Source organism: Oncorhynchus mykiss, chromosome 3 (assembly GCF_057628025.1).
Source record: "Oncorhynchus mykiss isolate SJ-2025 chromosome 3, ASM5762802v1, whole genome shotgun sequence".
Lineage (NCBI taxonomy): Eukaryota > Metazoa > Chordata > Actinopteri > Salmoniformes > Salmonidae > Oncorhynchus > Oncorhynchus mykiss.
The window spans coordinates 11,419,702-11,447,698 of NC_143024.1; the positions used below are offsets into that span (position 1 = coordinate 11,419,702).

General features: G+C 45.5%; 2 protein-coding genes across 26 annotated transcripts; one reads left to right on the top strand and one right to left on the bottom strand.

The window, feature by feature from the left end:
* Positions 1-1,806: 1,806 nt before the first annotated feature.
* On the bottom strand, positions 1,807-16,751 carry LOC110505854 (bromodomain-containing protein 9). Of its 24 annotated transcripts, none has more exons than XR_016491930.1 (17): positions 16,567-16,751; positions 15,893-16,113; positions 15,487-15,648; positions 14,154-14,286; positions 13,693-13,750; positions 12,969-13,113; positions 11,859-11,969; positions 10,718-10,851; positions 9,684-9,816; positions 7,440-7,515; positions 7,077-7,204; positions 5,862-5,994; positions 5,511-5,622; positions 5,084-5,137; positions 4,834-4,939; positions 4,192-4,368; positions 1,807-3,727 (listed from the first exon to the last, which is right to left on the bottom strand). XR_016491930.1 is itself a non-coding variant. In XM_090220689.1 (17 exons), exons 1-17 carry the CDS (start codon positions 16,613-16,615, stop codon positions 3,627-3,629), a joined length of 2,001 nt encoding a protein of 666 aa, XP_090076815.1. In that variant the 5' UTR covers positions 16,616-16,751; the 3' UTR covers positions 1,807-3,626. The 24 variants fall into 24 exon arrangements, 12 of the variants coding, with proteins under 12 accessions (XP_090076815.1, XP_090076806.1, XP_090076802.1 ...); XR_016491928.1 differs by having other exon boundaries at positions 9,684-9,819; XR_016491929.1 differs by having other exon boundaries at positions 10,718-10,854.
* LOC149984350 (pachytene checkpoint protein 2 homolog) lies at positions 16,721-27,994 on the top strand. 2 transcript variants are annotated; one of them, XM_090220710.1, is made up of 14 exons: positions 16,721-16,810; positions 17,239-17,332; positions 17,745-17,895; positions 18,734-18,860; positions 18,967-19,022; positions 19,238-19,328; positions 19,578-19,650; positions 19,898-19,961; positions 20,125-20,211; positions 22,503-22,609; positions 24,619-24,772; positions 26,454-26,566; positions 26,717-26,786; positions 26,977-27,994. In XM_090220710.1, exons 2-14 carry the CDS (start codon positions 17,241-17,243, stop codon positions 27,070-27,072), a joined length of 1,281 nt encoding a protein of 426 aa, XP_090076836.1. In that variant the 5' UTR covers positions 16,721-16,810; positions 17,239-17,240; the 3' UTR covers positions 27,073-27,994. The 2 variants fall into 2 exon arrangements, with proteins under 2 accessions (XP_090076836.1, XP_090076839.1); XM_090220713.1 differs by having other exon boundaries at positions 16,752-16,810; positions 17,239-17,312.
* The last annotated feature ends 3 nt before the right edge of the window (positions 27,995-27,997 follow it).

Sequence of the window (27,997 nt, forward strand, 5' to 3'; positions counted from 1 at the left end):
TATATTGTTCCTTTGTACCCTGTTTCTTACCTGTCCCTAATGGTCTGAATGAACCCTTTTCATAACTTGATGAGCATAAATCAGCACAGACCTACTAACAACATTGACATTCATTTCAGTGTGATGTTTTGAACTCAACATTACATAGTCTCTTTCCTCACAGCCACAGAGATACAGTGGCTGTGAGAAGAGACGGAACAACTGTGTTACCTTTCCATGAATACAAGAGTCCATTCTAGAATTGTCCTTAAATAGAACAGACAGTCCAGCTAAAACTGGTGGGTTGGACATGTAGCTTAGCAACAATAGCTCTTGGGTGGCCTGTAAGAGACTCCACTCCAACATGCTTGTTCCTTTTCTCTCTAACAGTGGGCAGCCATGTAAACACAGGGACCAGTCCTTTTCTCTCTAACAGTGGGCAGCCATGTAAACACAGGGTCCTTTTCACAGCGGACCAACACAACCCGCGTGATAACATCCTTTATGAGAGGAGGACTTCACAAGGAGGAAAGTTGGTAGGCTCCTGGGGCCTTATTATATATCAAGTGTCTCAGAGTAAAATACTGCTGATTTAGGATCAGTTTAGCCATTTAGATAACAATGAACAGGATTACATGGACAGGGGGGGGTCTGATCCTAGATCAGCACTCCTACACTGAGATGGTTGATACATATGGTCCCTGAGCTTATTTTTAACCTTTATTTATCCTTTATTTAACTAGGCAAGTAGATACGAACAAATCCATATTTACAAAGACAGCCTTCCCCGGCCAAACCCTCCCCTAAGCCGGACAACACTGGGCCAACTGTGCACTGTCTTATGGGACTCCCGAATTACGGACGGTTGTGATACCGCCCGGGATCGAACCAGGGTCTGTAGTGATGCCTTAGACCGCTGAGCCACCCGGGAGCCCTTTTATACTGCTCTGATATCTGCCCTCTTGAAAAGTACGAGATCAGACTCCACTGTATCATATCAATCCTATCAATATGACTGTGAGTACTGTGTAAAAACACAACCTGATGACACAGTACTGTGTAAAAACACAACCTGATGACACAGTGCTGTGTAAAAACACAACCTGATGACACAGTACTGTGTAAAAACACAACCCGATGACACAGTACTGTGTAAAAACACAACCTGATGACACAGTACTGTGTAAAAACACAACCTGATGACACAGTACTGTGTAAAAACACAACCCGATGACACAGTACTGTGTAAAAACACAACCCGATGACACAGTACTGTGTAAAAACACAACCCGATGACACAGTACTGTGTAAAAACACAACCTGATGACACAGTACTGTGTAAAAACACAACCTGATGACACAGTACTGTGTAAAAACACAACCCGATGACACAGTACTGTGTAAAAACACAACCCGATGACACAGTACTGTGTAAAAACACAACCTGATGACACAGTACTGTGTAAAAACACAACCTGATGACACAGTACTGTGTAAAAACACAACCCGATGACACAGTACTGTGTAAAAACACAACCCGATGACACAGTACTGTGTAAAAACACAACCTGATGACACAGTACTGTGTAAAAACACAACCTGATGACACAGTACTGTGTAAAAACACAACCTGATGACAGTACTGTGTAAAAACACAACCTGATGACACAGTACTGTGTAAAAACACAACCTGATGACACAGTACTGTGTAAAAACACAACCTGATGACACAGTACTGTGTAAAAACACAACCTGATGACACAGTACTGTGTAAAAACACAACCTGATGACAGTACTGTGTAAAAACACAACCTGATGACACAGTACTGTGTAAAAACACAACCTGTGGCGACTTTATTCTCTTAAGTATAGCACACATACAAATAATCTGTACAATCATGATGACCTTCCACAACATGTCTGAGGTTCTCTCTCGTTGTCCCCGGTGTGTTGAGAGCACAGAGTCAGACAACAAAACAACCAGTGTGGTTAAATACAGGACGTCAGATCAGCTCTGAGTAGAAGTTTCCTCTGAACCACAGATCTAGGATCAGATTACCCATCAAACAATGTCTGACCCCAGACCAGTAGTTAGAGGCATCTTCTACCATCTCCCTAGTAGTTTCTCAATAACAGTATCGCAATACTCAGAAGTCTTAATGTGGGATACACCAGAGACACATGTTTGTTTTTCAAGCTACAGAAAACAATATTTTAGATAAAGCATGTTTTTAAAGAGTTAAAACACTTTTGTTTCCTTTTTTGCCTTGGAAAGTTGAGTATCATAGTATAGTGATACTGGTATTGTGACCAGAGCTACCCCAGTTAGAGGCAACTTGCCAGTGGGTTAGCTGTTGGATGTGGAGCCTGGCTCTGGAGACTGGAGGAACTCATAGGTCAGCTGTTGGATGTGGAGCTTGGCTCTGGAGACTGGAGGAACTCATAGGTCAGCTGTTGGATGTGGAGCTTGGCTCTGGAGACTGGAGGAACTCATAGGTAAGCTGTTGGATGTGGAGCCTGGCTCTGGAGACTGGAGGAACTCATAGGTCAGCTGTTGGATGTGGAGCCTGGGTCTGGAGACTGGAGGAACTCATAGGTCAGCTGTTGGATGTGGAGCCTGGCTCAGGAGACTGGAGGAACTCATAGGTCAGCTGTTGGATGTGGAGCCTGGCTCTGGAGACTGGAGGAACTCATAGGTTAGCTGTTGAATGTGGAGCCTGGCTCTGGGGACTGGAGGAACTCATAGGTCAGCTGTTGGATGTGGAGCCTGGCTCTGGAGACTGGAGGAACTCATAGGTCAGCTGTTGAATGTGGAGCCTGGCTCTGGGGACTGGAGGAACTCATAGGTCAGCTGTTGAATGTGGAGCCAGGCTTTGGGGACTGGAGGAACTCATAGGTCAGCTGTTGGATGTGGAGCCTGGCTCTGGAGACTGGAGGAACTCATAGGTCAGCTGTTGGATGTGGAGCCTGGCTCTGGAGACTGGAGGAACTCATAGGTCAGCTGTTGGATGTGGAGCCTGGCTCTGGGGACTGGAGGAACTCATAGGTCAGCTGTTGAATGTGGAGCCAGGCTTTGGGGACTGGAGGAACTCATAGGTCAGCTGTTGGATGTGGAGCCTGGCTCTGGAGACTGGAGGAACTCATAGGTCAGCTGTTGGATGTGGAGCCTGGCTCTGGAGACTGGAGGAACTCATAGGTCAGCTGTTGGATGTGGAGCCTGGCTCTTGAGACTGGAGGAACTCATAGGTCAGCTGTTGGATGTGGAGCCTGGCTCAGGAGACTGGAGGAACTCATAGGTCAGCTGTTGGATGTTGAGCCTGGCTCAGGAGACTGGAGGAACTCATAGGTCAGCTGTTGGATGTGGAGCCTGGCTCAGGAGACTGGAGGAACTCATAGGTCAGCTGTTGGATGTTGAGCCTGGCTCAGGAGACTGGAGGAACTCATAGGTTAGCTGTTGAATGTGGAGCCAGGCTTTGGGGACTGGAGGAACTCATAGGTCAGCTGTTGGATGTGGAGCCTGTTTCAGGAGACTGGAGGAACTCATAGGTCAGCTGTTGGATGTGGAGCCTGGCTCTGGGGACTGGAGGAACTCATAGGTCAGCTGTTGGATGTGGAGCCTGGCTCTGGGGACTGGAGGAACTCATAGGTCAGCTGTTGGATGTGGAGCCTGGCTCTGGAGACTGGAGGAACTCATAGGGGTCATGAACCATCTCAGACTGGTCACCAACACCCAGGTGTGAGGGACTCCCTGAGGAGGAACATAGAAAAACCAACGGTCATTGAAACAAAGCACATAAATCACACGTCTATAAAGCCTTTGAAACGTTGAAACTCATGTCTCATAACATTTTACATGATATTTATGAATTTGGCAGAAGATCTTATCCAGACCGTCTGTCCTTACAGTTTTAAGTGACTGATGGGATATACCGAGCCTGTAAGTGTCAACAAGGCACAAAATGGCAACTGGCACAGACAGACCAAATCCTGCATGTTTCTGACACTGGCTCAGCGTGGCAGGTGGAGGAGCACCTTTCTACGTCCCAAATGGCACCCTATTCCATACATAGCACACTACTTTTGACCAGAGCTCTATGGGCTCTTGTCAAAAGTAGTGCACTATATAGGGATTAGGGTGTCATTTGGGACTTAGGAACTGATACAGCCAGGTAAGTGGATGAGCTCCAGATAGTGTTGTCCTGCAGTCCTTACCCAGGTGGTGCTGGTCCCTGTCGGAGGTCCCTGACAGGGAGGAGAGGTTAGAGGAGGGTCTGGAGCCTCCCCTCTCCACCTGGCCCTCCTGGAACTCCTGCAGCAGCTTGGCTGCCTCCTCAAAGTGCTGCTGACTGACCCCGTCTTCATGCCCCGGCTCCTTCTTCACCGACTTCCCTGAGAGCAGAGGAGGGACACGGGGAAGACCATTACAGTCATACAAGTGGTGAAGATGACAGGGTCCGCATACCGAACAGCACCCTATTCCCTGTATAGTGCACTACTTTAGGGCTATGGTATACAATCACTATAAAGACTATGTGTGTCTGTGTGTGTGTGTGTGTGTCTGTGTGTGTGTGCCTGTGTGTGTGTGTGCCTGTGTGTGTGTGTGTGTCTGTGTGTGCCTGTGTGTGCCTGTGTGTGTCTGTGTGTGCCTGTGTGTGTCTGTGTGTGTTTCTGTGTGTGTGTGTGTGTCTGTGCCTGTGTGTGTGTGTCTGTGCCTGTGTGTGTGTGTCTGTTTCTGTGTGTTTCTGTGTGTGTGTGTGTGTGTTTATATGTCTGTATGGGGGGTGGAGGTAAACACACAGGTGGTTAAGATAATGGAAGCGATACTACTGATTTACAACCAGGTAGGATTCTCACCTAAAGAGTTGAGCATGGACATCTCCAGAGACATGTCAGAGTAGCTCTTCATGGACATGAAGTCCAGCACTGAGCTGCCCTCTCCCAGACCTGTCCCATCAGCCATCTGGGCAAATAAACACACACATCTGGAGGGTCAACCATGTTGGACACACACACACACACACACACACGCACACACACGCACACACCAACCACTAAACAAAATCCCTGTAAGCATATTCAATTGAACAGGTGTAAAATACTTTACCTGCATATCGTAAATGTTGCTCTTGGTTTCGTCTGGTAACGCCATGTTTCTTTTCTGAAACACAAGACGACATGTTACTACTACATTAACATAATGTTAAACCCAGCTTCTACCACTAGTTAAAACTAGTTAACATAAAAGTAGCAGGAAAAATAATCTATTTGTAAATACCCACGCAACACATGCCCCCTCTAACACAGGACTTACTGTCCCCCCCAGACGGGACCTCCACGGTGTGCTTTAGGAAGTCATATGTGTGACTGTCCCCCCCCCCCCTCCCCCAGACGGGACCCACACGGTGTGCTTTAGGAAGTCATATGTGATGGTGTCCCCCCCCAGATGGCCCGGGTCAAAGGTAGAGTCCTAGATAGGGCATAGGGGGCCATTTGGGGCCCAGCCTGTATGAGTGTGTTAATGGGGTACAGACCTGTCTGATCTGGTAGACAGCCTTAGAGTGGTCCCCTGCAGTCATCTTATCCAGCAGCCCGTCAACCAAACGCTTAGTAACGTTCCCACAACCTTTAACAAACTCCTGAATACTGGAATGAGGAAGGAGACAGCATTTACACAGTATATACTACAACGTTAAGGCTTTCTCATACAGCACGTTAGATGTGCACAGCAGGAAGGGTAGCAAAATTGTGGTAAATTTCCCCCAAAATTCCCAGAAATCCCAGGATTCCTAGATTTCCTTATTATTGCATCCTGATTCCAGGAACGGTCCAATGGGAACCCGAACTCCAGTAATGATACCAGTGCTGCTACAGCATCGACTAACCTGAGAGCACACTGCACCCCAGTCTCATCCCCGTAGGCTGAGTAGAGCAGGTCCATCTCATCAGGCAGCAGGTCTGGGTAGATGGAGTTGTTCTGCAGGGTCTGGGTGTTGTAGGTACTGCTCAGGAACGTCACTACACACACACACACGCATGCATGCACACACACACACACACACACACACACACACACACACACACACACACACACACACAACGAGCAGAAGAAGGAAGCCTTGGAAGAAATTCTCTCTCTCATCATAGCCAACATTATGAAAGACAGAATCTAGAACGTCTAAGCAGCAGGAGGTCACATGGACTTTTTTACATTGTCAGGACATGTCTCCAACGTGTTAGCTAACCGCTAAGCAGCAGGAGGTCCCATTGACTTTTTTACATTGTCAGGACATGTATCCAACGTGTTAGCTAACCGCTAAGCAGCAGGAGGTCACATGGACTTTTTTACATGGTCAGGACGTATCAAACCTGTTAGCTAACCGCTAAGCAGCAGGAGGTCACATTGACTTTTTTACATGGTCAGGACATGTATCCAACGTGTTAGCTAACCGCTAAGCAGCAGGAGGTCCCATTGACTTTTTTACATTGTCAGGACATGTCTCCAACGTGTTAGCTAACCGCTAAGCAGCAGGAGGTCCCATTGACTTTTTTACATTGTCAGGACATGTCTCCAACGTGTTAGCTAACCGCTAAGCAGCAGGAGGTCCCATTGACTTTTTTACATTGTCAGGACATGTATCCAACGTGTTAGCTAACCGCTAAGCAGCAGGAGGTCACATGGACTTTTTTACATGGTCAGGACGTATCAAACCTGTTAGCTAACCGCTAAGCAGCAGGAGGTCACATTGACTTTTTTACATGGTCAGGACATGTATCCAACGTGTTAGCTAACCGCTAAGCATCAGGAGGTCACATTGACTTTTTTACATGGTCAGGACATGTATCCAACGTGTTAGCTAACCGCTAAGCAGCAGGAGGTCACATGGACTTTTTTACATGGTCAGGACATGTATCAAACCTGTTAGCTAACCGCTAAGCAGCAGGAGGTCACATTGACTTTTTTACATGGTCAGGACATGTATCCAACGTGTTAGCTAACCGCTAAGCAGCAGGAGCTCAAATTGACTTTTTTACATGGTTAGGACATGTATCAAACGTGTTAGCTAACCACTAAGCAGCTTTGTACTTTCTGTACATACCCTTGTGTCTCCTGTCATCTTTGAAACCCAGTGTTGTTAATCCAGGAAGGAGCTTATTGGACAGAGAGCTCAGGTCCACAGGGTGGGTCTCCTCCTCTGGGAAGCAGAGACAGAACAGGTACTTCCCTCTGTGTCACATGGTACAGAACATCTTGGACATTTATCTGATACAGTACATCTATACAGGTTATATATCTGTGTCCCAAATGGCAGCCTATTCCCTATGTAGCGCACTACTTTTGACCAGGGTCCATTGGGTCCATAGGGCTCTGGTCAAAAGTAGTGTACTATATAGGGAATAGGCTGCCATTTGGGACTGTGAGTTTCCCACTGGATAATACCCGAGAAAAGTAGGGAACAAACCTTTTGCTTCTGGATTCAGCTGATTCACTACAGTGTACAACAGATTACCATCAGGCTCTTTCCTCAGGTAACCCATCTGAAAATACAGGAACACAAGAACCATGTGGTCACCGGGACACTAGAACCATGTGGTCACTGGGCCACTAGAACCATGTGGTCACTGGGACACTAGAACCATGTGGTCACTGGGGCACTAGAACCATGTGATCACTGGGACACTAGAACCATGTGGTCACCGGGACACTAGAACCATGTGGTCACTGGGACACTAGAACCATGTGGTCACTGGGACACTAGAACCATGTGGTCACCGGGATAACTAAACATAGATCAACCCTGGCATCCACTTTAAATATCCATCTATTAAACCTGACTCAAAGCCAGGGATTCGAACCAGCAACCCTCCGCTTCTCTAACCTCTAGGCTAGCAGTCATATCTGATTAAAACACACTGTTGTATTGAGTACAGTACCTTGGACCTGGGCATATAGCATCTGATCATTATATACAGTGTTTATTTTGATTTAACACTTTTTGGGATTACTACATGATTCCATATGTGTTATTTCATAGTTTTGATGTCTTCACTATTATTCTACAATGTTGAAAACAGTAAAAATGAAAGAAAAACCCACATAAAGAAACTTGGTAATGTGTACACTACCGGTCAAATGTTTGGACACACCTACTCATTCAAGGGTTTTTCTTTATTTGTACTATTGTCTACATTGTAGAATAATAGTGAAGACATCAAAACTATGAAATAACACATATGGAATCATGTAGTAACCAAAAAAAAGTGTTAAACAAAATCAACATATATTTTATATTTGAGATTCTTCAAAGTAGCTACCCTTTGCCATGATGACAGTTTTGCACACCCTTGGCATTCCCTCAACCAGCTTCATGAGGTAGTCACCTGGAATGTATTTCAATTAACAGGTGTGCCTTCTTAAAAGTTAATTTGTGGAATTTCTTTCCTTCTTAATGTGTTTGAGGCAATCAGTTGTGTTGTGACAAGGTGGGGGGGCTATACAGAAGATAACCCTATTTGGTAAAAGACCAAGTCCATATTAAGGCAAGAACAGCTCAAATAAGCAAAGAGAAATGACAGTCCATCAGTACTTTAAGACATGAAGGTCAGTCAATCAGGATGATTTCAAGAACTTTGAAAGTTTCTTCAAGTGCAGTCACAAAAACCATCAAGCGCTGTGATGAAACTGGCTCTCATGAGGACCGCCACAGGAAAAGAAGACCCAGAGTTACCTCTGCTGCAGAGGATACGTTCATTAGAGTTACCAGCCTCAGAAATTGCAGCCCAAATAAATGCTTCACAGAGTTTAAGTAACAGACACATCAACATCAACTGTTCAGAGGAGACTGTGTGAATCAGGCCTTCATGGTCGAATTGCTGCAAAGAAACCACTACTAAAGGACACCAATAAGAAGAATAGACTTCCTTCGGCCAAGAAACACGAGCAATGGACAATAGACCGGTGGAAATTTGTCCTTTGGTCTGGAGTCCAAATTGGAGATGTTTGGTTCCAACCGCTGTGTCTTTGTGAGACGCCTTGTGGGTGAACGGATGATCTCCGCATGTGTATTTCCCACGGTAAAGCATGGAGGAGGAGGTGTTATGGTGTGGGGGTGCTTTTCTAGTGACACTGTCTGTGATTTATTTAGAATTCAAGGCACACTTAACCAGCATGGCTACCACAGCATTCTGCAGTGACACGCCACCCCATCTGGTTTTGGGCTTAGTGGGACTATCATTTGTTTTTCAACAGGACAATGACCCAACACACCTCCAGGCTGTGTAAGGGCTATTTTACCAAGAAGGAGAGTGATGGAGTGCTGCATCAGATGACCTGACCTCCACAATCACCCGACCTCAACTAAATTGAGATGGTTTGGGATGAGTCGGACCGCAGAGTGAAGGAAAAGCAGCCAACAAGTGCTCAGCATATATGGGAACTCCTTCAAGACTGTTGGAAAAGCATTCCAGGTGAAGCTGGTTGAGAGAATGCCAAGAGTGTCATCAAGGTAAAGGGTGGCTATTTGAAGACTATCAATTTGTTTAACACTTTTTTGGTTACTACATGATTCCATATGTGTTACTTTATAGTTTTTATGTCTTCACTATTATTCTACAATGCAGAAAATAGTAAAAAAAAATTAAAAATGAAAACCTGGAATGAGTAAATGTGTCCCAACATTTGACTGGTACTGTATATATATATATACCTTGGAGTTGGGCATGTATCGGTTGATGCGGTCGTGTGCTTCATCTGCAGCGTGCTCCACCAGGGCCAGAACGTGTTCCTCCGCTGTGCTGTCAGTCAGGCTGCAGGCGTTCCCCTCTGGCTCATACAGGTAACTGCTGGGACCACAGAGATGCACACGGTCACTCCACAGATCACCTGTTAATACAGGTAACTCCCGGGACCACATTCTGCCGCCCTTACAAGAATAGCCCCAGAAAGCAAAATTACGTTGAAAAGACGTCTAAAATAGGTATTTTTTTCTGCAAAGAAAAGTTGAAAAGATGATTTAATTAATAGACATATAATTTTGGGCCAAATCAAGGCTAGTCCAGACCGGACAAAATCTGAAACAAACAGAAGTGTCTGATGGGTTCAGAGTTGATCCGGATTGGACTAGAACACAACGTCCGTGTAAATCAAGGCCAAATAAAAAAAAAGACGTCAGCGTCGGTCCGTGCTTACTGAGGTACAGTGGCTTTATTCATCCTGATTCCTGTCATTAATCAACTTGTCTCTTTAAGCTCTGAATATCAGCTACTCAACTCCATCAGGAGGAGTTGTTATCCTGAGCCTATTTGCAGTGTGTTCACACAGCGGGAAATGCACAAGTATTTCATGTTTTCGCTCTGATCAGCTCGTAAAAAAATGGATGGATACAAACTTGAAACCACTGATCATGACAATTTAAATGTAAATGTGCCTTGGTCAGTTTAGCTCAGAAATTGCTAAACTCATAGGCGGCTGCCTAATCCTGCCTAATGAGCGGGCCGGCCCTGGCTGGGACCACAGAGATACACACGGTTACTCTACACTTCCTGGTTATGTTGCATGTTGGATGGAACATGTAGGATACACGAGTCCTACAATGAGCACCATACAGCAGTGGTTTATGGGCCTCATCCATCACATTGTACCAAGCCTGGGATAACAGAAGGGAATGAAGTACATGATGCATGAGATCAACATCTACCGAAGTCAAGACACTGGACTAGAGAGTAGGCCAGTCCATTCTACCTGATGACTTCCTTCATATCTTTGATGTCTTTGGGTTTCTTGGATTTCTTGGCCGATGCCGACTCCACGGGCATGGAGATGACCTCCGGAGGGGGCTCCTCAGACGCCAAGTCCTCGTCCCCTAAAATGGCCGCCTGCTGAGAGAAATCCATGTCCTGCATGAAAGACATGCTGCGCTTCAGTGCTAACAGCCGCTCCTGTAAACAGAGCAGAGCCACAGAAAAAGAGCCAGAGAGAGAGAGAGAGAGAACCACGGAAAGAGAACCACAGGGAGAGAAAGAGAACCAAAGGGATTGCTTTATACTCCATCTGCCACAACTCAGCCAGAGAGTGATAGGATGGCTGGTGGGATGCGATGGCTGGTGGGATGGCTGGTAGGATGACTGGTGGGATGGGATGGCTGGTGGGATGGGATGGCTGGTAGGATGACTGGTGGGATGGGATGGCAGGATGGAATGGCTGGTAGGATGACTGGTGGGATGGGATGGCTGGTGGGATAGGATGGCTGGTGGGATGGTGGTGGGATGGGATGGCTGGTGGGATGGCTGGTGGGATTGTCTGGTGGGATGGGATTGGCTGGTGGGATAGTATGTCAGGATGGGATTGCTGGTGGGATGGCTGGATGTTATGTCAGGATGGGATGGCTGGGATGTCGGGATGGGATGGCTCGTGGGATGGTGATGGAATGGGATGTCAGGATGGGATGGCTGGTGGGATGGCTGGATGGGATGGTGGTGGTGAGTCTAACTGCGATGGTGAAGATTGTTAGGAGGGAAAACATTGATCAAACATCTTGAGTCACACGTCTGCCTTCTATCTGCTTAGTTGTTCTACAGTCTCCTGAATGCTCCAATAAAGAAATATACAAGGACGTTACAGTGTGGTGTGTCTGAAGTAAAACCACACAGAGGCAAATCTGTTTCACAAAGCCAGAGAGGAAGAAGAATGACCAACATGTGAAATGACAGAGAGAGAACAGAAAAGGACAAGACAAGGGGAAACAGGACTCCACCAGCGAAGACATCTGTCATAGGAAAGGGAAATACATGAAACGGATGGGTTATGAACATCAGCATGCACAACAAATCATACACTGACAATGAGGCCTCTATCCGCTCCTCGTAGAGACACTACTCATTACTTTGCTCATCATCTTGAAGCCAGTGTGCAGCAGTTTCTTGGCAGCCTTGTAGTAAACGGTCTCTGGACGGTTATACACCATGGCATTATCGCACATCAGCTTGAAGTCCGCCTGCAACAGAGGAAGCAACCGTTTTACAACAACAAGCTCACCGCCACTCAATTACAAATAGAAAACCGATGCAAATACTTCAACACAAATATTTGTTTAATTGAAGCAAATAAATATCCTCCCTTTGAAAACACTATCAATGTTATGAATGTAACCATTATGTACAGCACACACATTCCATTTCCACAAGTTATAGCAACGTGATAACGCCAAGGCTCTTTCACAATTCATCTTTCCCTGATTCCTTGTATCTTCTATCCTTGTCGCCTTCTCAAAATGCTCAAGGGGAGGCCCGTTGGACCTTCTCCTCCAATACAGTTGAGAAAGAGGAGAGGAATCACTGAAAGACGTATTGAGGTACATCTCAAAATGCTCAAGGGGAGGCCCGTTGGACCTTCTCCTCCAATACAGTTGAGAAAGAGGAGAGGAATCACTGAAAAATGTATTGAGGTACATCTCAAAATGCTCAAGGGGAGGCCCGTTGGACCTTCTCCTCCAATACAGTTGAGAAAGAGGTGAGGAATCACTGAAAGACGTATTGAGGTACATCTCAAAATGCTCAAGGGGAGGCCCGTTAGACCTTCTCCTCCAATACAGTTGAGAAAGAGGAGAGGAATCACTGAAAGACGTATTGAGGTACATCTCAAAATGCTCAAGGGGAGGCCCGTTGGACCTTCTGCTCCAATACAGTTGAGAAAGAGGAGAGGAATCACTGAAAGACGTATTGAGGTACATCTCAAAATGCTCAAGGGGAGGCCCGTTAGACCTTCTCCTCCAATACAGTTGAGAAAGAGGAGAGGAATCACTGAAAGACGTATTGAGGTACATCTCAAAATGCTCAAGGGGAGGCCCGTTGGACCTTCTCCTCCAATACAGTTGAGAAAGAGGAGAGGAATCACTGAAAGACATATTGAGATACAACTCAAAATTCTAATCATGACAGGTCCTGTGATCTGTGGTGGACAGATCGCCATGTGGTCGCTTGTAGCATCACCTCACCTTGAACTCTGTGACGGTTTTGTACTCGTTGTCTGTGATCTTGTCGTTCATGGTGCTGAAATCCATGGGGTGTTTGATTATCACAGAGTAACCTGGAGCGATGGCGTCTGTCACTGGGAAAGTGAAGAACCCATGGGCATCCTTCCTGGAAAGACGAGACAAACAGAAGTCTTAGTACCGACTGAACTGACTTTCATGTCACCAACAGGAATAATCCAGAGATGGATCTGTCACTGAACACATTTACATGCGCACAGTATTCCAGATAGTAGCTCATATCCCACTTCAGGTCTTATTCAGGGTAAGCTGTTTACATGCACCTTTGATATGTGAACCTGAACCTGACAGCACAGAACATGAAAAACAACACTCATGATATGTGAACCTGAACCGGACAGCACAGAACATGAAAAACAACACTCATGATATGTGAACCTGAACCGGACAGCACAGAACATGAAAAACAACACTCACGATATGTGAACCTGAACCGGACAGCACAGAACATGAAAAACAACAGTAAACGGGATAAGATGTTGACATGCCACAGTATCCCGTCTAAGATCAGCATATCCCAGGCATCTTATCCTGGTTTTTCATAACCAGGATACAAACTGATGTGTTTATACGTGTCGACTCAAAAACAGAATAGTTGAGCATTTGGAATAATAACGGGATAATTGGTGTTCATGTAAACGTGGTCCATGTTGTCAGAGAGCCTTACCTCTGAAGCTGGCGCAGGAAGTGTTCCAGGAGCTGCTGTCGAGGGGTGCACTCACTCTCTGAGGGAAGAGACGATCACAACCTGTTTTACATTAGCCTTTAACACCTCAGATTACTATGGATGGACAATGTATGTTATGATTAAGCAATAAGGCCAGAGGGGGTGTGGTATAAGACCAATGTACCACGGCTAAGGGTTGTTCTTACGCACGACACAATGTGGAGTGCCTGGATACAACCCTTAACCGTGGTAACAAACCCCGAGGTGCCTTATTGCTATTACAAACGGGTTACCAACGGAATTAGAGCAGTAAAAATGTATATTGTGTCATACCCGTGGTATACGGTCTGATATGGCACAGCTGTCAGCCAATCAGCATTCAGGGCTGGAACCACCCAGCTTATAATCAGTAATAACATGTGTAATAACATAACACCACAAGAGAACAGCTAGATTATTACCCGGGGCTGTCCTGCAAGCCCTGACAGGCCGGTCTCCTTGTTGCTCCACCTCTACCTTGATGTTGGGGTGAAACTGGTCCATCACCTCCGGCTCCATCTCAGACCTCTCCCTCTTCCTCTTCTTCTCCTCCTGCTGCTGAGACAGACACAACAGGAGTCAGTGACATGGTCCTCATTAAACTACTGGAGATGGCCCTATGATCTCCTATCTATTATGATTAGGGTTATTGTTACTGCTGCAAGTACAGTGTACAAATGAGTAATTATAATGCGTGCTAGACTGTAGCAAAGGCATTAATGTACAGTGTTGCCAAACACAAACCAGGAGGTCTCCAGTTCCACTATCTCCTGTAGGACCAGGAGGTCTCCAGTTCCACTATCTCTTGTAGGACCAGGAGGTCTCCAGTTCTACTATCTCCTGTAGGACCAGGAGGTCTCCAGTTCCACTATCTCCTGTAGGACCAGGAGGTCTCCAGTTCCACTATCTCCTGTAGGACCAGGAGGTCTCCAGTTCCACTATCTCCTGTAGGACCAGGAGGTCTCCAGTTCCACTATCTCCTGTGGGACCAGGAGGTCTCCAGTTCCACTATCTCCTGTAGGACCAGGAGGTCTCCAGTTCCACTATCTCCTATAGGACCAGGAGATCTCCAGTTCCACTATCTCCTGTAGGACCAGGAGGTCTCCAGTTCCACTATCTCCTGTAGGACCAGGAGGTCTCCAGTTCCACTATCTCCTATAGGACCAGGAGGTCTCCAGTTCCACTATCTCCTGTAGGACCAGGAGGTCTCCAGTTCCACTATCTCCTGTAGGACCAGGAGGTCTCCAGTTCCACTATCTCCTGTAGGACCAGGAGGTCTCCAGTTCCACTATCTCCTGTAGGACCAGGAGGTCTCCAGTTCCACTATCTCCTGTAGGACCAGGAGGTCTCCAGTTCCACTATCTCCTGTAGGACCAGGAGGTCTCCAGTTCCACTATCTCCTGTAGGACCAGGAGGTCTCCAGTTCCACTATCTCCTGTAGGACCAGGAGGTCTCCAGTTCCACTATCTCCTGTAGGACCAGGAGGTCTCCAGTTCCACTATCTCCTATAGGACCAGGAGGTCTCCAGTTCCACTATCTCCTATAGGACCAGGAGGTCTCCAGTTCCACTATCTCCTGTAGGACCAGGAGGTTTCCCGACTATATGATCTCCAGGAAAACATTATAGGCTCTAGGGATCAAGTGGGCTTGCTGCAAGTAAGCATTTCATAGGATGCTGTATACCATGTGTATCCTGTACATACGACTAATTAAACTTGAAGCTTGAGTAATTAAAACCCCAAAAACGTTTCTCACCTCAAAACTAATACCAATGTTTGGTATCTTTGGCAGCATGAAAGGCTCGACTGCCACACCAGTGTGACTGGGCACAACAGTGGGCAGGCCCACACCACTGGCAGAGGCAGTAGCAGCCTCTGATTCATTCTGCTCCCGCTCTCTCTTCTTCCTCTTCTCTTCCTGTCAAAGATTAAACATTCATTGATTGATTATTGTTTTTTTGTCCTTAAATGACAACCTAGCTCACTTTATGTCATGTTATATGGTATGCTTTATATGAAAGGTTAACTCCCAAGTTGCACCATATTCCCATTACAGTGTGCCCACCTTCTGACCAAGGCCCATATGGATCTGGCCAAAAGTAGTGCACTATATAGGGAATAGGGTGCCATTTGGGCCAGACCCTTGTTCCCCTCATACTCACCTTCCGTCTTCTCCTCTCCTCATCATCTACGTGTTTGTCTTTCTCCTTCTCAGACTTTTTCTTCTTCTTCTTCTTTTTGTCCTTGTGGCGCTCTCGTTCATGGTCTGACCTGTCGTCGTAGTAACTGGAGTCATGGCCGGAGCCTGAGAGTTCTGTGATCTCACTTCCTCCCACTTTGAGCACCAGCTTCAGCTGCTTCTCAAAAGGCTTGTCCTCACAGTCTGAAAACAGAGACCACATTTAGCTGAGTGATGGGTCACCCAGTGCAAGATCAACAAACATGATCGTGATCCTAGCAGAAGATGTGGTGTGTGTGTTACTGTGTAATACGTGATGATAAACATTAGCTACCCATCACAGATATCTATCTGCAGGGCAATGCTACCACTACGACAGGATAAACTGGCTGGCGTTAATGCCAATATTATGCATACTCAATCTTGATAAGACCTGATACACATCCGTCATAATATTCATTGGTAATGCTTATGGCAGCAAGCAACATAAGTTGAGGAACACTAAACTACAACAGAAGTTGAGGAATAGTAAATTAGCACTAGCACTGCAGGACGATTCAGTTAGCTGGCCAGACAGGATAACGTTAACTGCTAGCTAGCTAGGCTAGCAAAAAGGGACAAAGCCGGGCATTGAATTTGTTTTCTTTGCTCACTTACCATCAACTGTTCTCCACTCCGGCTTGTGCTTTTTATGCTTCTTCCCCATGTTTGTTGTGTTTAAATTAAGCGAAAGCGTCTGGTAATCAGGTATCTGTATCTAATAATTGTTTGCATTAAAATGCGATCCATACCCCGATAACCCGGAAGTACATTTCCCACAACAACGCATCTACTTCAGGTTCAACAAAAAACTGCGCGCTAAATTCGAGTGGCGTTCAGTCGATTCCGTACCAAAACGAAGGTAAGCAATTTTTGTGTAAACTTCGTGAATGAAAGCTTAACAAAAATAAATGACGATTCGTAATAGCTGTATTACACACGTAACACTAGTAACATCCCTTGCTAGTGAGATCTAGCAACAGAATAATGCGTGTCACTCTGCGACTTTAACTAGTAATGTCGGTGTAGCTAGGGAACATTAGCTAGGTAGCTAAATGCTGTGAGCTTGATGCTTTGCATTGAATGTGTTGTTGTCATACTAGCTAGCTAATTATACTTATTTTGTTGTTAGTTGTAAAGGCAGATAGTAGATAAGTACTTCTTATGCATGTTGGTAATGTCAACATGTGATGTGTACTGCTGCCGAGACATTACATTAGACTGAGCAAGGAGTTGTTGTATTTCCACCCGAAAATGATTTAATTTTGACATACATTTGAATCTCTGAAGGTATGGAGGGCGACAGAATGGAGGTAGGGGATCTGAAGCAGAACCCCAACGACACGAACAACATCCATGTGGAGGTTCACGTCAAATCTACCAGGTTCTAACTAGCTAGTGTATCTTCAGAAGCTCTATTTACACTGAACTAGTATTACAGTACTAGGGAATGAAAGTGTCCCAAATGGCACCCTGTTCCCTATATAGTGCACTACTTTTGAAAAGGGCCCTCCTTAAATAGTGGGCCCTATCAGCTCTTGTCAAGAGTAGTGCACTATATAGGGAATAAGGTTGCCATTTGGGACACTGTCCATTATGTAATGATTTACCCCAGCATGTTAGTTTTTTCAAAGTTGTATTCATGACCTGCTTCCATTCCTTTCTCCTTGTCCCTAACAACACTGCTCTTTGTCGCTCTCTGCCTCGCTGTCGCTCTCTGCCTCTCTCTGCCTCTCTCTGTCTCCCTCTGTCTCTCTCCTCTGTCTCTCTCTCTCTGCGTATTACACTGACTACAGCACTGCCAAGAGGTCTGACGTGAAGATGCACGTCTTGACCCTGCTGAACCGTCATCGGATGGTGTTCGGGGCCTTCAGGTGGACAGAGTTTGACGAGGACTTCCTTATCAAACACGTCCAATCAGTGGCCATAGTGGACGCTGAGAGAAAAGTAAAGTACTATATGACAGCCTGACGGCATTTACTGTTGTTCTCACTCTTTTTCCTCCTCTCTCTCTCTCTCTCTCTGTCTCTGTCTCTCTCTCTGTCTCTCTCTCTGTCTCTCTGTCTCTCTTTCTATCTCTTTCTCTCTCTTTCTCTCTCTTTCTTTCTCTTTCTCTCTTTCTCTCTCTCTTTCTCTCTCTCTTTCTCTCTCTCTTTCTCTTTCTCTTTCTTTCTCTCTCTCTCTTTCTCTCTCTCTTTTCTCTCTCTTTCTCTCTCTCTAGCTGCTTTAGATAAATTATGTCCCGTAGGAACTCATTAGCACAGACAGTCTTAGTGGCTCATTAATAAAACATGTTCAGCTGTATGTTGATGCAACATGGGATGAGTCGGGGGGGTATAATTTGTGGAACTGGTTGCCAACAAACAACACATACAAAGTTGTATAGAGGCATAATAAGATACCGGGTAGGGAGTGGGCTATTTCATTAAGTTTTTCAATCACCACGTTTATTCTGAAAAAATGTCTGTCCTCACTCTGGTAGCCTATGGACAAACATTAAGAATAAGCTACGTGGTGAGTTGATGCCTATTCGGCAGCTAGTTAGCTCGGTGACTTGATCATGTGACTTTGTATACGTTGTTTGTTGGCAACCTTGTACTTACAACGTTTTTGGAACAGATTTCTGTTGGAACATCCCACAAACTATACCCACCCGGATGAGTCCCAAATGTCACCCTATTCCTTATCCAGTGCACTACTTTAGACCTGAGCCCTGGTATATATAAAAAAGCAGTAGTGTACTATAAGACACATGTCTGATGTTTGGGTTGTTTTCCTCATACAGCCCATAGATCTGAAGAGCTGCAGTCTGTCCATCCACATCTTCACCCTGAATGATGACGGGCCCAGCACTCTGAACCTGGAGGAGGAGGAGGAGCTCTCTGCAGCCAATCACTGGCTCTTACCAGCCGGTGGGCGGGCCCATGTTAACAGAGATTCTACTAATTAACTTTTCTATATGTAGTTCTATGGTTGCCAGGGTTGACGTTTTCTTACTCCCATGTGTGTGTTTTTCAGCTGAGTTCCATGGCATCTGGGAGAGTCTGGTCTATGAGAGCGGGGTCAAAACACAAGTAAGAAACATTTAGGATACGTTCCAAATGGTACCCTACGGGCCCCATAGGACTCTGGTCAAAAGTAGTCCACTACATAGGGCATACGGCTTCATTTGGGAATCAACCTTAATAACCTTGTGTTATTATCAGAGTGTTATAGAGAGATGTCAGTGGTACTACATGGATGTCATTATTTGACCTCCATCCTGTTGTCTTTCTCTTTTCCCCTCTAGCTCTTGGATTACGTCTCAACCACAATTTACTTCTCTGACAAAAACGTGGACAGCAACCTGATCTCATGGAACCGAGTTGTTCTGCTTCATGGTAACAGAAGCAGGACCTTGATAACTTGACACATGAATATAATAATAAATATGATATTATGATATAATACGATAATATAATACAGTAGTAACTTTGATATTAATGTATAATATCCTATGATTATTCCACTATGCTGTATATAATATGCCTCAAATATGGATGTGTCAACTATAATGCGTATGTATACATGTGATATCTGTAAAAAGCGATATGATTTAGATTGTGTGTCTATATTTGTGTCCACGTTAGGACCCCCGGGCACAGGGAAGACGTCTTTGTGTAAAGCTCTGGCCCAGAAGCTGTCAATCCGACTATCGAACCGGTAAGAGAGAGCTCTCACTCTGAGGAAAGGGCTTTGGCAGAGTCTTGTTGGAGAATGTTTTTCACCACCTCTAGCCATTCTACCATGTACTGTATTCCCAAATGTACATATTGTCCTGGTTTTACCTTGTATTTTAACTTCAATGTTTTATTCTCTATTAATCAATGCAATATCCATGTAATTCAGTGTCTTATGACGTCCATATGGGTCCTATAAACCTGAACTTCCTGTCCTGTTCTTCCTGCAGGTACTCTTACGGGCAGTTTGTTGAGATCAACAGCCACAGTTTGTTCTCCAAGTGGTTCTCTGAGGTACAGTTGGCTCTTCCTGCTTCTCGTTACATGTCTCATTGAATTTACTGGAATAAAAGTTATTAATCCCACAAGGGGAAATTGGATTTGTCCACAGCATCAACATGTATAAATGATTATTGGTATTGTTTGACTGAAAACAGGTAATGTGTCTGTCTTCCAGAGTGGGAAACTGGTCACTAAGATGTTCCAGAAGATCCAACAGCTGATAGATGACAAGCAGGCTCTGGTGTTTGTTCTCATTGATGAGGTAAAGCAGGCTCTGGCGTTTGTTCTCATTGATGAGGTAAAGCAGGCTCTGGTGTTTGTTCTCATTGATGAGGTAAAGCAGGCTCTGGTGTTTGTTCTCATTGATGAGGTAAAGCAGGCTCTGGTGTTTGTTCTCATTGATGAGGTAAAGCAGGCTCTGGTGTTTGTTCTCATTGATGAGGTAAAACAGGCTCTGGTGTTTGTTCTCATTGATGAGGTAAAGCAGGCTCTGGTGTTTGTTCTCATTGATGAGGTAAAGCAGGCTCTGGTGTTTGTTCTCATTGATGAGGTAAAACAGGCTCTGGCGTTTGTTCTCATTGATGAGGTAAAGCAGGCTCTGGTGTTTGTTCTCATTGATGAGGTAAAGCAGGCTCTGGTGTTTGTTCTCATTGATGAGGTAAAGCAGGCTCTGGTGTTTGTTCTCATTGATGAGGTAAAGCAGGCTCTGGTGTTTGTTCTCATTGATGAGGTAAAGCAGGCTCTGGTGTTTGTTCTCATTGATGAGGTAAAGCAGGCTCTGGTGTTTGTTCTCATTGATGAGGTAAAGCAGGCTCTGGTGTTTGTTCTCATTGATGAGGTAAAGCAGGCTCTGGTGTTTGTTCTCATTGATGAGGTAAAGCAGGCTCTGGTGTTTGTTCTCATTGATGAGGTAAAGCAGGCTCTGGTGTTTGTTCTCATTGATGAGGTAAAGTATGAATAGCCTACAACAGTGGTCCAGAGCTTTTCCTGGTCAGGTCATGTGGTCAGGAACAACTCCAGGCCCCAGTTAACTCCTACACATGTAACTGCAGGGCCTAGTTAACTCCTACACATGGAACTGCAGGGCCCAGTTAACTCCTACACATGTAACTGCAGGGTCTAGTTAAAGCCTACACATGTAACTGCAGGGCCCAGTTAAAGCCTACACATGTAACTGCAGGGCCCAGTTAACTCCTACACATGGAACTCCAGGCCCCAGTTAAAGCCTACACATGTAACTGCAGGGCCCAGTTAAAGCCTACACATGTAACTGCAGGGCCCAGTTAAAGCCTACACATGTAACTCCAGGCCCCAGTTAAAGCCTACACATGTAACTGCAGGGCCCAGTTAAAGCCTACACATGTAACTGCAGGGCCCAGTTAACTCCTACACATGTAACTGCAGGGCCCAGTTAAAGCCTACACATGTAACTGCATGGCCCAGTTAACTCCTACACATGTAACTGCAGGGCCCAGTTAACTCCTACACATGTAACTGCAGGGCCCAGTTAAAGCCTACACATGTAACTGCAGGGCCCAGTTAACTCCTACACATGTAACTGCAGGGTCTAGTTAAAGCCTACACATGTAACTGCAGGGCCCAGTTAAAGCCTACACATGTAACTGCAGGGCCCAGTTAACTCCTACACATGTAACTGCAGGGCCCAGTTAAAGCCTACACATGTAACTGCATGGCCCAGTTAACTCCTACACATGTAACTGCAGGGCCCAGTTAAAGCCTACACATGTAACTGCAGGGCCCAGTTAAAGCCTACACATGTAACTGCAGGGCCCAGTTAAAGCCTACACATGTAACTGCAGGGCCCAGTTAAAGCCTACACATGTAACTGCAGGGCCCAGTTAAAGCCTACACATGTAACTGCAGGGCCCAGTTAACTCCTACACATGTAACTGCAGGGCCCAGTTAACTCCTACACATGTAACTGCAGGGCCCAGTTAACTCCTACACATGTAACTGCAGGGCCCAGTTAACTCCTACACATGTAACTGCAGGGCCCAGTTAACTCCTACACATGTAACTGCAGGGCCCAGTTAACTCCTACACATGTAACTGCAGGGCCCAGTTAACTCCTACACATGTAACTGCAGGGCCCAGTTAACTCCTACACATGTAACTGCAGGGCCCAGTTAACTCCTACACATGTAACTGCAGGGCCCAGTTAACTCCTACACATGTAACTGCAGGGCCCAGTTAACTCCTACACATGTAACTGCAGGGCCCAGTTAACTCCTACACATGTAACTGCAGGGCCCAGTTAACTCCTACACATGTAACTACAGGGCCCAGTTAACTCCTACACATGTAACTGCAGGGCCCAGTTAACTCCTACACATGTAACTACAGGGCCCAGTTAACTCCTACACATGTAACTGCAGGGCCCAGTTAACTCCTACACATGTAACTGCAGGGCCCAGTTAACTCCTACACATGGAACTACAGGGCCCAGTTAAAGCCTACACATGTAACTACAGGGCCCAGTTAACTCCTACACATGTAACTGCAAGGCCCAGAATAACTCTGTTTTATGACCAGGTGGAGAGTCTGACGGCAGCGCGGAAAGCCTCCCAGGCCGGAACGGAACCCTCAGACGCCATCCGAGTGGTCAACTCGGTCCTCACACAGCTGGACCAGATCAAGCGGTCAGTCAGACATGTTCAGTTCATCTGATGTGATGGGTCACACATTAAACCCCAGTCAGACATGTTCAGTTCATCTGCTGTGATGGGTCACACATTAAACCCCAGTCAGACATGTTCAGTTCATCTGTTGTGATGGGTCACACATTAAACCCCAGTCAGACATGTTCAGTTCATCTGCTGTGATGGGTCACACATTAAACCCCAGTCAGACATGTTCAGTTCATCTGTTGTGATGGGTCACACATTAAACCCCAGTCAGACATGTTCAGTTCATCTGCTGTGATGGGTCACACATTAAACCCCAGTCAGACATGTTCAGTTCATCTGATGTGATGGGTCACACATTAAACCCCAGTCAGACATGTTCAGTTCATCTGCTGTGATGGGTCACACATTAAACCCCAGTCAGACATGTTCAGTTCATCTGATGTGATGGGTCACACATTAAACCCCAGTCAGACATGTTCAGTTCATCTGTTGTGATGGGTCACACATTAAACCCCAGTCAGACATGTTCAGTTCATCTGCTGTGATGGGTCACACATTAAACCCCAGTCAGACATGTTCAGTTCATCTGTTGTGATGGGTCACACATTAAACCCCAGTCAGACATGTTCAGTTCATCTGTTGTGATGGGTCACACATTAAACCCCAGTCAGACATGTTCAGTTCATCTGTTGTGATGGGTCACACATTAAACCCCAGTCAGACATGTTCAGTTCATCTGCTGTGATGGGTCACACATTAAACCCCAGTCAGACATGTTCAGTTCATCTGTTGTGATGGGTCACACTTTAAACCCCAGTCAGACATGTTCAGTTCATCTGTTGTGATGGGTCACACATTAAACCCCAGTCAGACATGTTCAGTTCATCTGTTGTGATGGGTCACACATTAAACCCCAGTCAGACATGTTCAGTTCATCTGTTGTGATGGGTCACACATTAAACCCCAGTCAGACATGTTCAGTTCATCTGTTGTGATGGGTCACACATTAAACCCCAGTCAGACATGTTCAGTTCATCTGCTGTGATGGGTCACACATTAAACCCCAGTCAGACATGTTCAGTTCATCTGTTGTGATGGGTCACACATTAAACCCCAGTCAGACATGTTCAGTTCATCTGCTGTGATGGGTCACACATTAAACCCCAGTCAGACATGTTCAGTTCATCTGTTGTGATGGGTCACACATTAAACCCCAGTCAGACATGTTCAGTTCATCTGCTGTGATGGGTCACACATTAAACCCCAGTCAGACATGTTCAGTTCATCTGCTGTGATGGGTCACACATTAAACCCCAGTCAGACATGTTCAGTTCATCTGCTGTGATGGGTCACACATTAAACCCCAGTCAGACATGTTCAGTTCATCTGCTGTGATGGGTCACACATTAAACCCCAGTCCGACATGTTCAGTTCATCTGCTGTGATGGGTCACACATTAAACCCCATAGATTCAGAGGCAACAGCTCATGAAACTCTGTTTAACATGACTTCCTATTACTGGTCAAAAGTAGTGCACTATATAGGGAATAGGGGGCCATTAGCCTTATAGGCCTTGGTCAAAAGTAGTGCACTATATAGGGAATGGGGGCCATTAGCCTTATAGGCCTTGGTCAAAAGTAGTGCACTATATAGGGAATAGGGGGCCATTAGCCTTATAGGCCTTGGTCAAAAGTAGTGCACTATATAGGGAATAGGGGGCCATTAGCCTTATGGGCCATTAGCCTTATAGGCCTTGGTCAAAAGTAGTGCACTATATAGGGAATAGGGGACCATTAGCCTTATAGGTCTTGGTCAAAAGTAGTGCACTATATAGGGAATAGGGGACCATTAGCCTTATAGGTCTTGGTCAAAAGTAGTGCACTATATAGGGAATAGGGGGCCATTTGGGATATATCCATGTTCTCTACAAGTGGCTGTTGCATTCTACCACTTCATCCTCCGTCCTCCAGTGTGTTGGTGTGTATGTAGTTTAGCCCAGCTGATCTTCCTGTATATCCCAGGCATCCTAATGTTGTGATCCTGACCACCTCCAACGTGACAGAGAAGATAGACCTGGCGTTTGTGGACAGAGCTGACATCAAGCAGTACATTGGCCCTCCGTCTGTAGAGGGCATCTTCAACATCTATCTGTCCTGTCTGGAGGAACTGATGAAGGTAAACACACACCAACATCTCTCTGTCCTCCTGGAGGAACTGATGAAGGTAAACACACACCAACATCTCTCTGTCCTGTCTGGAGGAACTGATGCAGGTAAACACACACCAACATCTCTCTGTCCTGCCTGGAGGAACTGATGAAGGTTAAAACACACCAACATCTCTCTGTCCTCCTGGAGGAACTGATGAAGGTTAAAACACACCAACATCTCTCTGTCCTCCTGGAGGAACTGATGAAGGTAAAAACACACCAACATCTATCTGTCCTCCTGGAGGAACTGATGAAGGTAAAAACACACCAACATCTCTCTGTCCTCCTGGAGGAACTGATGAAGGTAAAAACACACCAACATCTCTCTGTCCTCCTGGAGGAACTGATGAAGGTAAAAACACACCAACATCTCTCTGTCCTCCTGGAGGAACTGATGAAGGTTAAAACACACACCAACATCTCTCTGTCCTGTCTGGAGGAACTGATGAAGGTTAAAACACACACCAACATCTCTCTGTCCTGTCTGGAGGAACTGATGAAGGTAAAAACACACCAACATCTCTCTGTCCTCCTGGAGGAACTGATGAAGGTTAAAACACACCAACATCTCTCTGTCCTGTCTGGAGGAACTGATGAAGGTTAAAACACACCAACATCTATCTGTCCTCCTGGAGGAACTGATGAAGGTAAAAACACACCAACATCTCTCTGTCCTCCTGGAGGAACTGATGAAGGTTAAAACACACACCAACATCTCTCTGTCCTGTCTGGAGGAACTGATGAAGGTAAAAACACACCAACATCTCTCTGTCCTGTCTGGAGGAACTGATGAAGGTAAAAACACACCAACATCTCTCTGTCCTCCTGGAGGAACTGATGAAGGTTAAAACACACCAACATCTCTCTGTCCTGTCTGGAGGAACTGATGAAGGTAAAAACACACCAACATCTATCTGTTTGTCCTCCTGGAGGAACTGATGCAGGTAAAAACACACCAACATCTCTCTGTCCTCCTGGAGGAACTGATGCAGGTAAAAACACACCAACATCTCTCTGTCCTGTCTGGAGGAACTGATGCAGGTAAAAACACACCAACATCTCTCTGTCCTCCTGGAGGAACTGATGAAGGTTAAAACACACCAACATCTCTCTGTCCTCCTGGAGGAACTGATGCAGGTAAACACACACCAACATCTCTCTGTCCTGTCTGGAGGAACTGATGAAGGTTAAAACACACACCAACATCTCTCTGTCCTGTCTGGAGGAACTGATGCAGGTAAAAACACACCAACATCTCTCTGTCCTCCTGGAGGAACTGATGAAGGTTAAAACACACCAACATGTGTATTTAATGAATACAGTAGGACCTCTTTGGGAGGTGTCAGTCTGTAACTCTGGGGTTCCTATCTTTAAAATGTGTCAGTCTGTAACTCTGGGGTTCCTATCTTTAAAATGTGTCAGTCTGTAACTCTGGGGTTCCTATCTTTAAAATGTGTCAGTCTGTAACTCTGGGGTTCCTATCTTTTGAGTTTCTACCGTAGGATACAGTTACTCTGTTATTGAGGAGTCCTTTCACTGACACGTCTGTGTTCAGTACCAGGTCTTCACCAAGGTGTTGTACCGAAACATCAACAGAGGTAAAAAATCATGTGTGAGTTATATTTCCTTTTCCTACGTTGTGTGTAGTGCCAGATCGTGTACCCCAGACAGCCACTGCTGACCATGTTTGAGCTGGAGACCATGGGCTTCAGGGAGAGCAAGGTGTCAGAGCTCAGCCTGGTTCTCAGGGACATCGCCATGTGAGTCCCAGCCCTCCGTAGCGCTGCCGTTCATATCTCAGACCTGCCACCGAGCTACTACCCTTGAGAAGTGTGTGTGTGTTGGATTGGATTGTATCGGAGTAGAATTGAAAGATGTTTTGTGCTTATTTCTCTTGTGGACTGTTCCAGAAAGAGTAAAGGTTTTAGTGGCAGAGCGCTGAGGAAACTACCCTTTTTGGCCCATGCTCTTTTTGTGAAGGTTTGTAAACGTTTTCAAATGTTTCACGCAGCATGCAAACTGTTTTATTTTTTAAACAAACATTTTAAACATTAATTCAATGGGAAGATATTTGTATTTAAAATAAACTGTAGTATTTTCATATGGAAAGAGTGCTACTCATTGCGTTCTTATGCAACAGCAATCTGACTTGCCTATGATTCCTTACCAGACCCCGACAGTGGCCCTGGAGAGGTTCCTGGTGGCCATGGACCTGGCAGTGGACAAACAGATAGAGGAGAGGGACAACCTGGTCAACTGTCTGTGATCTACAGGGACACTGTCTCAAATAGCTCCCTATACCCTTTATAGTGTCTGTAGGGATCTGGTCAAAAAGTAGTGTGCTAAATATGGAGTAGGGTGCTATTTGGGACTTGTCTCAGACAGTCTGGACCTGTTTTACCCAACGGTTGATGGAAACGGTCTCTTCTGGTATTTCATGTACATTTTATTTCCTGGTTAAATAATATACATTTTATAATCATATTTTTCTAACCACTCAACGTGGACCAATTTAGTTTTCTCACAGACAGTGTGTTTTACCATTTAGAGTACTATATTAAAGATGGCAGCCGTCAACCAGTCGGTCATGTTCTGTGGAGACTTCCTGAAGCTTGTGTTGCTACTGCCGAGCGTCATCAACGTTAGGTGCGTTCTCAGCACGTTTTAAAAAGCTACCGTATTAATTACTGAGATGCAGTCCTCTCTTGATACGTGTGACTATAACGGCTTTAATTTCCTAACCCAAGACGGCGTGTCCCGAATGGCACCCTATGCATTGCACTACTTTGGGCCAAGGGCTATGGTCAAGCGTAGTGCACTATATGAGGGAATTAGGGTGCGATATGTTGTTTACAGCACATGTATTCATTACTCTGTCTGCTTGTCTGATGTTTTCTATGTGAGCTTGCTGTTTCCTATACGTTTCAATAGGTGCTATTAGAAACACAGCCTTTCTGCTATTGTAAATGAATGCAAATGTCCCCCAATAGGAGAGCTTCAATGGAAATGTACAAATTCTGATTTAATTTCTAATCCCGTGGATGTTTTTTTTTGATACTCCAGGATGTTCCATGTATTGTGTGCTGCCATCATATGGTCTCTTCATTTAAACTCAGGATACACATGTTCATAACTGACCTTGTTTATTTATATATAAAACACATGGGATTATTCAACCCTTTAAAACACCC

Bases quoted from the DNA above. Each gene is read 5' to 3' on its own strand.
- LOC110505854 (XM_036936245.2), bottom strand. From the start codon at position 16,615: ATGGGGAAGAAGCATAAAAAGCACAAGCCGGAGTGGAGAACAGTTGAT. The intron at 16,114-16,566 runs GTAAGTGAGCAA...CTCTGTTTTCAG, and splicing joins GGAGTGGAGAACAGTTGATG to ACTGTGAGGACAAGCCTTTT. The intron at 15,649-15,892 runs GTGAGTATGAGG...AATCTTTGACAG, and splicing joins AGGAGAGGAGAAGACGGAAG to GAAGAGAAGAGGAAGAAGAG.
- LOC149984350 (XM_090220710.1), top strand. From the start codon at position 17,241: ATGGAGGGCGACAGAATGGAGGTAGGGGATCTGAAGCAGAACCCCAAC. The intron at 19,962-20,124 runs GTACAGTTGGCT...TCTGTCTTCCAG, and splicing joins TCTCCAAGTGGTTCTCTGAG to AGTGGGAAACTGGTCACTAA. The intron at 24,773-26,453 runs GTAAACACACAC...CGTTGTGTGTAG, and splicing joins GTCTGGAGGAACTGATGAAG to TGCCAGATCGTGTACCCCAG.